This window comes from Rhinoderma darwinii, chromosome 3 (genome assembly GCF_050947455.1).
Source record: "Rhinoderma darwinii isolate aRhiDar2 chromosome 3, aRhiDar2.hap1, whole genome shotgun sequence".
Classification (NCBI taxonomy): Eukaryota; Metazoa; Chordata; class Amphibia; order Anura; family Rhinodermatidae; genus Rhinoderma; species Rhinoderma darwinii.
The window spans coordinates 126,741,783-126,756,629 of record NC_134689.1 but is presented as its reverse complement, the minus strand read 5'-3'; the positions used below and the strand labels follow the sequence as shown (position 1 = coordinate 126,756,629).

Genomic DNA, 14,847 nt, shown 5'->3' with positions numbered 1-14,847 from the left:
GTTTTCCAGGCTGGTTTTGGTTGCAGATTTGCAAATGTGAGCATCCAAAATTTAGGACGCTTTTTCAGCGCCGCTGAGATCGTTTCAGTGAGCTTAAACATGAGCGCCGTGTGAGCTACAGAGCCGATTCCATTAAGAGCCAAAAGCTAGGCATTTTAAATGCTGAAATAGTCGGAATCAGCATGAAAAAACGCTTTGTGAACACGGTCTTACAGTGAGTAATGGCTTCACCAAATAAATACATTATCAATGAAACCGCAATGCGTATCTTCTAATTACTACTAGGTGTACAATCTGTTTAGCATTAAGCATTAGAAATGCTCTACAGATGCTATTAGAGGTTAAGCAATGGAAAGACATATCTTTTACTTCTCTAGCATAAACAAAAGGACGCATGTGCCGGCTATAAAGTCTGTGCATGACAAGAGAAATGATATATTTGGAGTTAAGCAGAATAAGAGCACGCTGACCTTTTAAAAACGCTCTTGGTGTTCTTTTAGAATGTACTGGGTTTTTAATATATTTGGCAATGTTTTCTGGTTTGTATCCAATGTCATAATGCCTTCCCAACATTTAAGCCATCATTACACTGAGTCCATGTGGAGCAACTGCTGACAATGTGGTAATTTCAATAAAAAAAAATAAATACTTTAATATGCCCATAAGAGGCTCCAGTTTTTAACTATGCAGATAGGGTTTAGTGAATTGTGCTTTTAAAGTTTAGTACACTGAACCTAGACACAAACGTCCTGGAACTGATTCTTATTTTAAATCATCTCCAACTGCAGATTACTTTATAGAACTTTTTCTCAGCCTTCAGGCTTAAAACTCAGGTCTGCATTTAAATAGCATTTACAATTACTTGCCCGTTACTGGTTTAATGGTCCAAAACTCTATTTAATGTGAGCAGAAATACATAGGACTAAAATTTCTGCAAGACATAAATTACATAATTAATCCCTACAATTATAATAGTATAAAGGCATTTAAAGAAGATTCGCTTTGATAAAATGGAGTGTTGGATTAGTATTAACGCCTTAATGACCAAATGAGGGTCAGTTCACACAGTTTATTTTACATGTTTTTTGACGCGGAAACCGCGTCAGAAAACGCACCAAAAAACTTCAGAAAATGCCTCCCATTGATTTCAATGGGAGGCGGAGGAGTTTTTTCCCGCGAGCGGAAAAAACGGCTCACGGGAAGAAGAAGGGACATGCCCTATCTTCGGGCGTTTACGCCTTTGACCTCCCATTGACATTTTTGCCCGCGGCGCTCAATGGCCGTGAAAATCGGCGTGCAGGCAGAGCAAAATCTGCCTCAAAATTCCAAACGGAATTTTGAGGCAGATTTTCTGCCTGCAAAAAACTCTGTGTGAACCCAGTCTAAGGCTAAGTTCACCCGGAGTTTTTGACGAGTTTTTTGACGCGGAAACCACATCAAAAAGCTCGGCAAAACCGGCCCGAAAATGCCTCCCGTCGATTTCAATGGGAGGCGGGGGCGGTTTTCTACCGCGAGCAGTAAAACCAGCTTGCGGGAGAAAGAAGCGACATGCCCTATCTTCGGGCGTTTCTGCCTCTGACATCCCATTGACTTCCATGGGAGGCAGAGAAAGCGTATTTCGCGGTGTTTTATGCCCGCAGCGCCCAACGGCCGCGGGCGAAAAACGCAGCGGGAATCGGCGTGCAGGGAGAGGAAAATCTGCCTCAAACTTTAAAAGTTCCAATTTTTTCCCCTGCCTTTCAGCAGCTATAACTTATTTTTTCATTGACCTGGCAATGAGGCCTTGTTTTATGCGGGAGAAATTATATTTTTTTTCCTGCGTGGTTTGGGGATAGAAAAAAATGTACTGTGTATTTTATATCATTTATTTTTACGGAGTGAATATAGGAAAAAGCGATTTTCTGCATTGTTTTTTTTTGTTTATTGTTTTATCCTGTTCATGTTTAACGCTAAACCTGTTAAATTATTCTTCAAATTATTACGGTCGTGAAGATACCTAATATGTGTAGGTCTTTTGTTTTTATGTAATGTATGGGCAATAAAATATACTTAACTTTTTTTTTTTTAATCCCATAAAAGGAAAACTATTTACAACTATTTTTTACTTTTAACATATTAGCATACTCTTGTATGCTAATACATTACACGGTGTTACTATGACACAGGCTGCTGTTAAGGCAGTACATAGTGTGCTTTAACAGCAAACTTACTATGAAGACAGCTCTGGGGTCCTTTCTAAGATCCCAGGGCTGACTGCAGAGGGTCCCCCCACTCTCCGATCGCATCACCGGTTTTCCAGTGACACGATCGAAGAACGGAGTCCCCTTTGATCATGCCGCTGTCACGGACTGCGGCGATCAAAGGGTTAAACAGCTGAGGTCATAATTTTTTCCGATCCCAGCTATACTCAAAAGGCTTCTCTAAGTTCAGGAGCTGTAAGTTACAGCTCCTGCTTAGAGGGTGAGCGCTCATAGGAGCGCTCATCAGCCTCTTCTACAGCGACGCCAAAAGACGCAGCTGTAGACTGGGGACCCACGCCGTCTGTAGTGAAAAGACTGTGGGCAGTCTGGAAGGGGTCGTCTAGTCTTAAAGGGGTTGTCAATAGAAATGGCAATATATAAACTCAATATACATTTTCAAGTAACTTTATAAAGTATTGTTATTAAAAAAAAAATCCTTGCAGAAATATGGAAATTATCTGCTTGCAATAGAACCCCCTGATGTTCAAATATATAAGCCTCTGCACGTCATTCTAGTAAAGCTCTGATAGACGTGCAGATTCTGCTCTTATCAGTGAAACAGAAGAGAAAAAGCGCAGCAAGGGCAGTAAGAGATATACAAACTGCAAGCAGTGAGAAAAAAAAGCCATTAAATAAGCACTTCACTGCTTGTGCTGAACAATAGTTGTTACCTCTGTCCCTGATACGGAGGAGAGCAGCAGGGACTGGTGAGGTGGTTATCTAATGGTTTTAACCCTAATTGCTTGAAGTCTGTGTACTCAGATGTAGAAGTAAGGCACATGTCTTGACTTAAAAGATATGCCTGTTTCTTTAAAGAAGCTCTGTCAGCACATTATAAGTGCCCTATCTTCTACATAATATGATCTGCGCTGTAATGTAGATTACAGCAGTGTTTTTTATTTAGAAAAATTATCAATTTTGACGGAGCTATGACCTATTTTAGATTTATGCTAATGACTTTCTTAATGCCCAACTGGGCGTGTTTTTACTTTTTGACCAAGTGGGCATTGTGGAGAGAAGTGTATGATGCTGACCAATCAGCGTCATGCACTTCTCTCCATTCATTTATTCAGCACATAGTGATCTTGCTTGATCATGATGTGCAGTCACATACTCACACATTAACGTTACTGAAGTGTCTTGAGATCTAATAGACATCGCTTCCAGCCAGGACGCCATGTCTATTGACAATCCCGACACTTTGGTAACGTTTGAATAAATGAATGGAGAGAAGTGTATGACGCTGATTGGTCAGCGTCATACACTTCTCTCCACAACGCCCACTTTTTCTAAATAAAAAACAAAATCTACATTACAGCGCCGATCACATTATGTGTCTCTAACGGCATTGTACTGTGCATGCACATTTAACATTCTGACATTCTCTAGAATGATGTGCAGAGACCTATACATTTGAACATCAGGGGGTGCTATTACAAGCATATAATTACTATATTTCTGCGAGGAAAGATTTTTTTTTTTTTTAATAACAATACTTTACAAAGTTACTCTAAAATGTATATTGAGCTTATATATTGGCATTTAAATTGATGGCACAACCCCTTTAAGAAAATAAAGCAGGTTGGTTTGTCTGAGCATGAATGTATATTTTTTGGGGGGAGAGAGAGGCAAGCCACTGCTAGACACCTATTAATGGCATATGCCAAAAATTATTAATTTATGGGGGTCTCATATCTGTGTGACGCCACCAATCCCGAGGTTCCTGTGTCCCACTTTGCAACGGATAGGAGACTGTGCTACCCAAGCATTTGCACCTATTATTATTACTAACTACTCTGGAAGTATTTTGCAACTTCCAGAACAACCTGTGTTATAAATAGTGATCCACAGAGTAGGAGCTCCAGATAGTTCTGTAGGATTGATTTCTGGCCTGTTTTAAAGTATAGTTCAATAGATTGTGGGTTAAAAAAGAAAGACATGCTTCCACCAAATCCAATAAATACAGAGGAAAACAAAACTACTGTTAAAACGCCATAGACCAATTTGTTATAATGTGGGAATTGGACAGAAACGGTCAAATGGAAAATAACTCTCTGCTATATCTATCCACACTTTCTGCCATTACCAATTTTTTTTTGGGGGAGGGATCTGGAAGCAGAATCCTCCCTATGGCCATATACATAACACAACTTCAAATTGATTACTAGACCATTAACTCATTACTGTACCTATTACATGGCAGAAAAATGCAAGCTATTTTAGTCCGTCCTGTAAATTAAGGGGGGATATAAAGAAATAAATATCTTGTGAAAACAGATATAGACCAAAAAATACTGTTGTTGTGCGAAGGGCACGTTTTTGATTACAATTCCTATGTGCAGGCAGTGGCTGTAAAATGATGGCACATTTCCTACCTGCATGTGTGGTCATCGCTGACACTTGCAATCTCATTGCCTTCATATGAAGAAAAAACCACATCATTGATGAAGCTAGTATGACCCTGCAGGACCTACCAAATGGAAATTAGGAAGAACATGTAAATAATTTCACACTATAATAGGATTTCTTTGTAAATGTGATATTTGTTGTTTAACCAACATGCTGGAGATGCATGATGGGCACAATGAGAAATCTGGGAGAAAGTGATAAAGATGAAAAAAGACAATGTAATTTGCCAAATTGTACAAAGTTATGGCAGAAAAAAAGGAGGTTAAATAATACTCTAAACCTTTATCCACCTTTGACACTGTTGAAATGGAAAAAATTATTTCTAAATATATTAGCGGTTACCTGGAGTTAAAAAAGCTGCTCTAAGTTTCAAGTTGCAATCTCCAGTCCTTTATTCATTTCCAGACACCCTGATAGTCAGTTTAAAACCTTCTTCTAGTTTCAGAATTTTCTGATGTGGGCACGTTCCTCCCAGTAATACATGATGGATGTGAGGTCTGTGTGTCCATGATAATGCTGCTGCCCTCATTAACTCTCATGTATTAGCACAGCTTCATCCCTATACTGCTTTCTTCTTCTACAGCCCATGAGGGATCTCTTCTCCTTTGGGCTGGCAGACACTGATGCTAAGGAGTGTGTGATATCCCGGTCGTTTCCCCTGCAGAGTCTACTGCGGGTGCTCTCCTCTCTCTTTACACATACACATCCTGTGTGATTCACCCCCTCCCCCGGTGTGCTTTCCTCCTTATCTACACTGTGAAACAGTTCAGCCTGTGTGATCTGCACTCTCTAAAGACTGCTCCCCCCCCCCCTCTGCACTCTGATCTGCCTGTATAACCTCCTCCCACTCCCAGCTGCTATCTCTAACACTGAGAAAAGAGAGAGGGAGAGAAGATGTCACCAGACCCCACAGGAGCAGTTTGTAGAAATAGCAGGACAGTCAGCGATGTGAAAGAGTTACTCAGACTCTACAGCAGCAAAATGGTATGAAATGTTTAAAGACTATTTAAAAAGTTGCTAAATTATGCTTAAGGAAGCAAATGAACAATAAAATAAAAATTATGTCATTGCAAAGGTGTCCATAGCCTTTAAAGCGGATTGGGCAGATATTTAGTGACAGACAAATAGTAACAGACATGGTAATTTTAGCATGATTTCACTTATTATTAAATGTTACGTAGTACTTTTGTATTTAGAACTTATACTTGATTCCAAGTATATTCATACATTCACACTCGACCAACCGTCCAGTCACTGATTGACACTTTTTTCCCTGTTACTGTGCATAGGCGGGTGGGTGATAGAGGAGGGAGCGTGAATATACGAATATACTTGGACTCATACTTGTGTAGCTGGCTACGTGCCGCAAGTACAAGTTTTAAATACTCAATAACTACTTAACATTAAGTAAAATGTGACAGCACACTGAAGTCAGCCTGTCTGTCACTTCTTTATGCTGCCCTCAGAGAGGACAGCATAAATATCTGACTGATCCGCTTTAAACATTCTAGTGAATCCATCCAGCTCTTTGCCACTAAAATCATTTTGATAATTTTTTTTCCTTGATGAGGACTAATCTTTGTAATGTCCAAGCAGAAGTGAAGCAGCACAACCACTTTATCCCAATGGATAATTCTGTAGTATTAAAGAGTTATCGGTGTTTGCCATGAGAAGGGAATCTAGTGTATTTCTAGGAGATGCAGCTTCTCGATGCTCTCCCCTGCATCCTGCTTGCAAGAGCTCACAGAAATCACAAGCAGGAGGCAAGGAAACAAGCTGAAACTGCATAACATAGGAAACACTGAGAAGCTGCAGTGTCAGTACAGAAGTTCCATGTCACTGATCTGTCAATTGCTGCACTCCGATAGCAAGCAGAACAAGTGCAGTGTGATGAGACTCTGCCCCCTCTGCAAAGCCAGGATCATCATGGAAAATGTAGGCTGCATTAGGGGAACCACATTAGAGGGGAAAAATTAACCAAGATGGCAGACAACCCATCAATAGCCAATAAGCCAGAACAGGTATACACGAGACATACACAAAAGCCTCTACATTATTCTTTAATAACAGCATATGCTGCACTATATAAGCAAACTTTTTTTTTTGGAGTGCTTCTCTTATTTACATCATAATTGTGAGCAACTAACAATAGACATGGGACCCATGTGGCTCTGCTATTTAAGATAAAGTATCCAAATTTTTTACAAATAAAGTTGTCGATTAAAGTTACAAATTCACTGGTGCATTGTAAAAAGTTACTATCAGATGAATTTTCCAGGTAACAATACTTAATGATCATTATTTCAGTTATTGGTTTAGACAGAAATTATAATGTGTTAGGTGACTTAAAGGGGTGTTCCCAAGATCTTATTAATGGCTCAGTTTGTTCTATATGTTAAAGCAATATTTTTTGTAAATACATAATTTTTTTTATAACGAAGCGTTTCTTAGAACTCACTCACACTAAAAACACATTCAGTCAGTGTTGTCCCCTCGTTGCTACTGCACATATCCTCCAATATTTCCTTATTGGGCCAACTGAGCATGCGTGTTTTTCTATGGGAGCCCTAGCTCTTCCTGTAGTTTCCCTGCCCTCACTGCACAGGGGGTGCATGCACAGTGAAGACTGCTGTGTCGCTGCAAATTTCTCTCCTGCTTTTATTCTGGCATACGGTTTCCAGCCCCAAAGGCTCAGAAGTGCAGGATGCCTTACTGGCTGCTACCCTCTCCATCTCGCTCTTTGGGATAGCTCCTCCTCTGCTTTGTAGTATGTTATGGGGAATTGTGTGAAGTCTCCTCTTCGTAACCTCACAGAGCGAGCGTGTCCAGAATTGTATCTATTAGAACCACTAATGAAAAAATAAAAAAAGAGAGCATAGGGAGGTGCTGGGAAATGTAGTTTCCCAGTGTAAAATGGGAAATCACGCGTGTTGTGCTGAAGGTCCACCCGGTTTGCTCACAGATCAAGGGATGACCAATGGAGAACAAGAGTGAAATACGACAGAATGAAATCACATCGTAAGGTGAGATGGGGATGTGGCAGTGTGTTTCAGTGAGTTAGGGGCGTACAGGGCTTTTTAAAAAAAACAAACATGCTATTCTGGCCTAACCTTTTTAAAGGGTCAGAACATGTATGACAAAAGATCTCAGAAAGTAAACCTGAAAGTAATGTGACAACATTATTTAAGAGCAACTATTGTTCTTACCTTGTATTCATTCTGCTCATGGAAATCTGAAGTAAAAACCCTTAATGATTTATCTCCGGCTGCTGTACAAAATCTAGGATTAAAGTAAAAATATGTAACTTCGCATTCGACAAAAAAAAATTAATTCTACATCTACTTTTTTTTTTATTGTTCCGTTGATTGAGCAGTGCGAGGGCATATTTTTTGCGGGTCGAGCTGTAGCTTTTATTGGTACAATTTGTGGTACATAACACTTTTTGATCACTTTATTCCATTTTTTGTGGGAGATGAGGTAACTAAAAAACAGCGATTCTGGCATTTTTCATTTCATTATTCTTTACTGTGTTCACTATGCGTGTTAAATAATGTTATATTGTAATAGTTCAGACTTTTACAGATGTGGCTTTTGCCCATTGCTTTGGGGGGGGGGGGGGGAATAGGAGAATAGCTTTTTTTTTTCATTTATATAACTTTGTTTATATGTATCTTACTTATATTTTTTTCTAAGCCTTCCTAGGGGACTTGAACCAGCAATCATTATACATTAGTATTGCAGTATATTGTCATTTTTACAGGTTCCTATTAGGAGCACAAAGGTGGCAGACCTGGGGCCTTGATTAGGCCCCCATAACAACCATCAGCACTCCGCGATCGCATCGCGGGGTCAATGGGACGTCTGACTGTTTCTAACGGTTTAGATGGTGCGCTCACTATTAACCGCGGCACCTAAGAAGTTAAAAGAGCGGGATTCCCGCTCGTTGCACTAAAGTGTCGGCTGTAACATACAGCCGACACGCTCAACTTTTGAGCTGGCTCAGGAATCTTATTGACTGCTATGAGCAACTGCTCCCCTGTTCATTTTCACCAGTTTTGATAATTCTCTGTACGAAAAAGTGCAAAGGCTAAATGGACATGTAGAATTTGATCCAGAAAATCTGCATTAAAACCGGAGATAAACTAAGGTAATTCCGCATTTAAAATCTGTACTAAATATTGCGTTTTTATGTGCAGATTTTACATTTTGATGCCGATTTTATGCTGCACATTTTGGTGTGTTTTTTTTTTAAAATTAACTTGTCAGATACAATTCTGAGAAGGAAACGCAGTTGACATGCTGCAGATTCTAAAATCCACAGCGCAGGTCAATTTACATGAGGAAACATTCTGCAACGTGCAGATCATCACTAACCCACACTCTTCCTTCTTGTGTCTTTTTTGAGGCAGAAACCTGCCATTCTAATGATGGAACAACATTCAATTCCACTAAAAGGCTGTATAAGATGCTTTCTTTTGTACCAGTCTGCCTGTTTGGCCACTAGAAGTCAGCAAGCTGCAATATTTCATAGTTAATTTTTACATATACAGGCATAAAATAAAATGTAAAAAAATATATATAAAGATTAATAATATTATAGTTGAAACATAAGTACCTTAAAAGGGGAGGCAAAGCGTCACATTTTGTTTCTGGACTCCAGGCTATAGAATCAACTCTTTCTCCATGGTGAAATGTTTTGAGAATATTGAACTCTATACCGTTTATACTAGAATCTTCTTCCTGTATCATATATTACACATAATAAAATTTCACACATAAAAAGTAAAATACATGTCTTGATAACCTGTATATGAAAAAAAATATTAACAACCCCTTTAACAAATTATTAATAGAATAGGAAATCATACAGATTTCTAATATACATGTATTTAAAATTATGATCAGATACCTTTCTTATATCAGTGCAGTTTCCTCTGCCAAAGAATAAAAAATGGTATAGCCCACATATTAGTCCATGGTAATGCGTCCATAGGATAACAATGCACTGAAGATGGCGTTAGTCATGTGACCCCCCCCCCACATCATGGGACTACTGGTATTCAGGTAACAATGTCTAGGTATTTATCATGTTAATACTAGTTTACGGAGGAGTATAAAGTAGGACTACCTCCAGCAGAATTATATCATGTCTGTCAGTGTCTGTGAAGGAGCATGACATTTTTCTCTGTCTCCTCTGTATTTAAGGGCCAGTTCACACTGAGTTTTTTTGACGAGGAAACCGCGTCGGAAAATGCGCCAAAAAACGGCCGAAAATGCCTCCTATTGATTTCAATGGGGGAGGCGTTTTTCCCGCGAGCGGAAAATCCGGCTCGCGGGAAAAAGAAGGGACATACCCTATCTTCGGGCGTTTACAACTCTGACCTCCCATTGCCATCAATGGGAGGAAGAGAGAGCGTATTTCGCGGCGTGTTATGCCTGCAGCGCTCAATGGCCGTGGGCGAAGAACGCCGCGAAAATCGGCATGCAGGCAGAGGAAAATCTGCTTCAAAATTCCAAACTGAATTTTGAGGCAGATTTTCCTTCTGCAAAAAACTCAGTGTGAACCCAGTCTAACTTTATTATTAACAACATCTCCTAGAGACAAGCAGACATTTTCTAAATAATCTAGAGACAGTAAATACACGCACAGTGAAGCATCATTATTCCACCTCTATGTTGCCCCAACACATGCATATCATGTAACCCTGTTTCTAACGAAATGTTACTGGTCACATGAATGTGTGGAGGGGAGGCCACATGACTGGCGCCATGTTTAATCCTTCTTCTTCATTCCGATGTATTACACGGGACTAATCTGTGGGCTATGCCATTCTACTGTGAAGAAACAGGGGGTCTACTTCACTGAAATAAGAAAAATACGTAAGCAGAATTTCTAATACATGTATATTAGAAAACTGTATGACTTCTTATTCTATAAATAAATAAAAACTAGACAACCCCTTTAGGCCATTTTAGAGCTTTAGGACGAAGCCAGATTTTTGAAATTTGGTATGTGTCACTTTATCGGAGATAACGCTCCGATGGTTTTACATATCTAAGCAATTCTGAAATTGTTTTTGTCACATATTGTACTTTCTTTTTAAGTAAAATTTAGGTCAATATGGTTTACATTTATGTATTAAAAACCGCCTAAATAGACGAAAAATAAAAGACAATCATTTTTTTCTACTTTTAACTCCAACATGAAACATATATATATGCAGTATATTGCTTAAATAGGTTATTACATTTGTTTTACCCTTTGTCTGCAAGATTTTGATAACAATTTTTAACCCTTTCTGGGAATATCACAATGATTTAGAAAATGATGTCATTTAGTAGGAAGCTAGCCACTTTGGAAGAGCACTGAAGATGTTGGAATGATGGAAAACCCCCAGAAATGAGCCCATTCCGAAAACTACACCCCCGAAAGAATTTATCAGGGGGTGTGATCACTTTGTTGACTCATAGTTATTTTGCAGAATCTTGTGGAAATCTGGCGTGAAAAATTACATTTTTAATTATTTCACAAATGCTCAATTTATAGGACAGACTTTTCACATAGAATGCAAGTGAAGAAAAGCACCTCAACATTTATTAGGCTATTACTTCTGAGCTTAGAAATACCCTCAAATTGGCCCTAATCTGCGGTTGCTGGACATATAGCAGGGGCAGAAAGTACTGGAACACCACAAGGATTTTGAAGCTTTATTTTAATTGGACGATTTTTGGACACGTCATTTTTGCGTAGGCCTAGAAAAATTGTGCAGATACTACACCATATTACAAATCCTAGGTATTCATCTAGGGGTATAATGAGAATTTTTTATTTTGTTATGAGGATGTTCAGAGTCCAATTTTTAAATGCTGAAACGGTAAATAAATGGGACAGTAATTGTAAATGAAAGGGACGGATAAAAATAATATTTAGTACTTCAGAGAGGTATGGTATATGTGGAAGCACTCCTTCATACACAGTCCAGGGTGGAAGGGACAGGTGTCGCACTGGTATGTGGTGTCTTTTCTTATGCCTCTTCTGGCACAGATACGACACCTTTTCAGGGGGTGGAGTTTTTTATCTGTGTGTGGCACTTCTCCAGGAAAGTACTGCCCTGGAACGATCCTGGGGATGTCTCTTGCAGAGGTAGAACTATTTCCTACCTCTGCCACATTACCAAAGAGAAGGGATTTGATTACCTTCTCCTGGTATTCCACGTATGTCCCCTCATGACCAGTGCTCCTGTAGATAACAAAGATTGTGTGTGTGTAGCCCGACTGACTATGTATACATTTTTATGCCATACCTGGCATGCTTGTTGGGCAAATACTGAAGTTTTACCCTCCCGTTGAAATGCACCAGGGACGTGTCAATGGCAATTTGTTGTCTAGGAGTATATGAGGTGGAAGAATTTTGAGGCAAAATACAAATAAGGGGTTACACTTTGTAACATCGATCGAAATTGGGATCGTCCTTGGGGGGCACTGGAAATTATTATTATAATGAATGAATTTTCGAATTGCCTCAAAACAAGCCCTGGTCATTGTAGTGCGGTATAAGGGGCAGTGGTAGAGCACATCAGTGGACCAATAGGCCCTTACTGATTGCGATTTAGTTGGTTATAAATATTGGCCTAATCCCCAGCATTGCAGCATTTCTGCTGTATTGGTGGAATCACACTTGTATGGCCTGGCATAAAATTGAACGGAGGTTCGCAGCAATAAATTGTTCAGCACATAAATTCATCTGCTCAACAAGTATTTTAAGAAGGTTGTCAGAAAGGAACAGCTGGAAAAATTATATTTCTGACAATCCTGATATCTGTGCTTTACTGCTGCTGCAGGGGTCAAAGTCCGGTACTTGGGGCAACAAATTAGGTTCAGGTGCAGGTGTAACCTGAATTCTAACCCTTCTGCAACGGCGAGGAGGTTCCTCAGTATCAGTTGAGGACAGAGCAGAATCGAATCCTACATCACTTGCAGTCTGTGTCCGATGCGAGCATCTCATACACCTCTGCAGTTTAGGTTTTGTGGGCCATTTTTATTTTATATGTACTGTAAATAAATTTATGTACTGTACAAGATGTTACAGTAGCGAACTGAATACAAAAATATGTATAACAGAGAACTTTTTTTTTTAACATAAAACACTAACGTACATTAATCATTTTATATATATTTTTTGACACTTAACACTTACTAACTAACTTAGGCCACATGCACACGACTGCCCGTAATCATGGTTCGTAATTATGGCTACGGCCGCCGACAGTCATCCGCATTTGCGGGCCATGCTCCCAATATAAAGTATTGGACCACGGAGCGTAAAATACAAAAATAGGACATGTCCTATTTTTTACGGAACCATTCTATGGCCCGGACGCCTTCCCGTAAATATACGGGAAGGTGTCTGTCGACCATAGAAATGAATGGGTCCGCAATTACGGATGAAATCTACAGTTGTGTGCATGGGGCCTTACTATTACACTGACAAAAAGACGCTGACAGATTCACAATCGCACACTGATAATCTGATGGACTGACACTGACAGACGGTCTGACGCGGACTAATTGACACAGGCTAAATTACTAATGTGAAGGATGTTTTTTTACTTATATTCTCTGTATTAAATTACATTATGAATAGGCAGGATGCCGAATTACTAAGATATGTATTCTCCATTTTGTAATGACCTTTCCTTTATATAATTCTAGAGTCTCAAAGAAATGTCTTATCTTTTAGTGTTCTTTGCATGGCCTTCATACCCCATTGTAGCGGGTTGGCTGAACGGCCAGACATAAAGTGCAACTATTTCTCATTATCGCAACAAATTTCCCCCTTGAGAAAGAACCACTAACACCACCCCATTATATGCTTGTCTCCAGGTGTTACCTGATGTCAGCATTTTAATGAAGAATTATAATTATGTACTTGAAATATTCTTATCGTCTGCTATTGGCTGAATAAGAAATAGTCACATTGCCCCTGATTGGTTAACCTCAAGTCTACACCCCTTTTGAATGATATTATTATAATTGAGTTTGGCAATAAACCTCCAGAGGAGTATTTTGAGCATATCAGAAGCGTATGTGTGTTATTTCTCCTCTCTCGATATATATCGGTATGAAATCTCCTGATTAGGATGCTGGATAAAGTTCCTGGCGCGAGTGTCTGTTGGAACACTCGGCTAAATTTCACTCTAATATATTTTGAGCCATTGACTTCCACGACGCAACTTTTTTTTTTTTAGTGTTTTATGTTTTTTTTTAAAAAAAGAAGAAAAGAACAAAAGTTTCCTTATAAAACGGGAGAGGTAGGGGTGTGATCACAGTGGGAAAACTGTGATCAAGGGGTTATTTGGGGGTCTTTTTGTATTTTACAAGTATAACGACGATACAGGCTCTGCTCTATCTCTTTCTCTTTTTCTGGACATCTGAGTTCCGACTGGTTAGTCTGTACAGACTAACCAATCGGAGCGATCACCGACAAGGGACCGCTCTGAATGGTCACTTGTAGTCTACCTGGCGATAAGTGCAGTCCATCCTAGCAGTTAACCGCCGCTGTGATACAGCGCCACACGGTGGTTAACATGTGCGGATGTAACTGCACGTCTAGGTGCACAAAGTTACTGCTCACCTGGACATGCAGTTTACGTCAAGGTGCGGAAAGGGGTTAAGAAACAGCTCATTACTTGTCAACAGACACACTCTTAACAGCACTGCATTTTTAGTTAGAAATAAAAAAAACAAAAAACGACAGCACTCATTTCGGAGTTTACCAAAACATTGCAACGTTTAAACGCTAGTGTGGGTCCTACTCATGCCTCAACACCGTGTGCATCTGAGGATCTATTTTACATGGGTTGGGAATTGTGATAAGCTGCTGATTTCTATATTCTCTGCATTTTCAAAAGGTTATTCCTGTACAGTTCATGCTTTAAAGGGTATGTTAAACTCTGAACACAATTTTGTGCCTCATACACACAAGCGTAATATGGATCCGTACAACCTCCACGTTGAGAAGACCTATAATAAAGCACCCAAAGACTTCTATAAGGCCCTACAGCACATACGTATGCCTCCAATTTCATACTGAGGCATACATGGATTTTTTTTCTGCCTGATTCTGTATGAAGCTTAGCTCCTATAATCAAGTGGGACAGTTAGATTATTGTACAGTACCTATGGTAAACACTGCATG

At 39.5% G+C, this 14,847-nt stretch overlaps 1 protein-coding gene across 3 annotated transcripts in view; it reads right to left on the bottom strand.

Moving 5' to 3' along the window:
• The window catches only part of NUP37 (nucleoporin 37), a 58,585-nt gene that overhangs the window by 12,036 nt on the left and 31,702 nt on the right, over positions 1 to 14,847 (bottom strand). For all 3 annotated transcript variants that reach the window (XM_075856685.1, XM_075856683.1, XM_075856684.1), the window contains exons 3-5: positions 9,265 to 9,389; positions 7,856 to 7,928; positions 4,616 to 4,710 (exon numbers count right to left, since the gene is read on the bottom strand). In XM_075856685.1, coding sequence (XP_075712800.1) covers positions 4,616 to 4,710; positions 7,856 to 7,928; positions 9,265 to 9,389 — 293 coding nt within the window. The remainder of the gene's footprint in view (positions 1 to 4,615; positions 4,711 to 7,855; positions 7,929 to 9,264; positions 9,390 to 14,847) is intronic.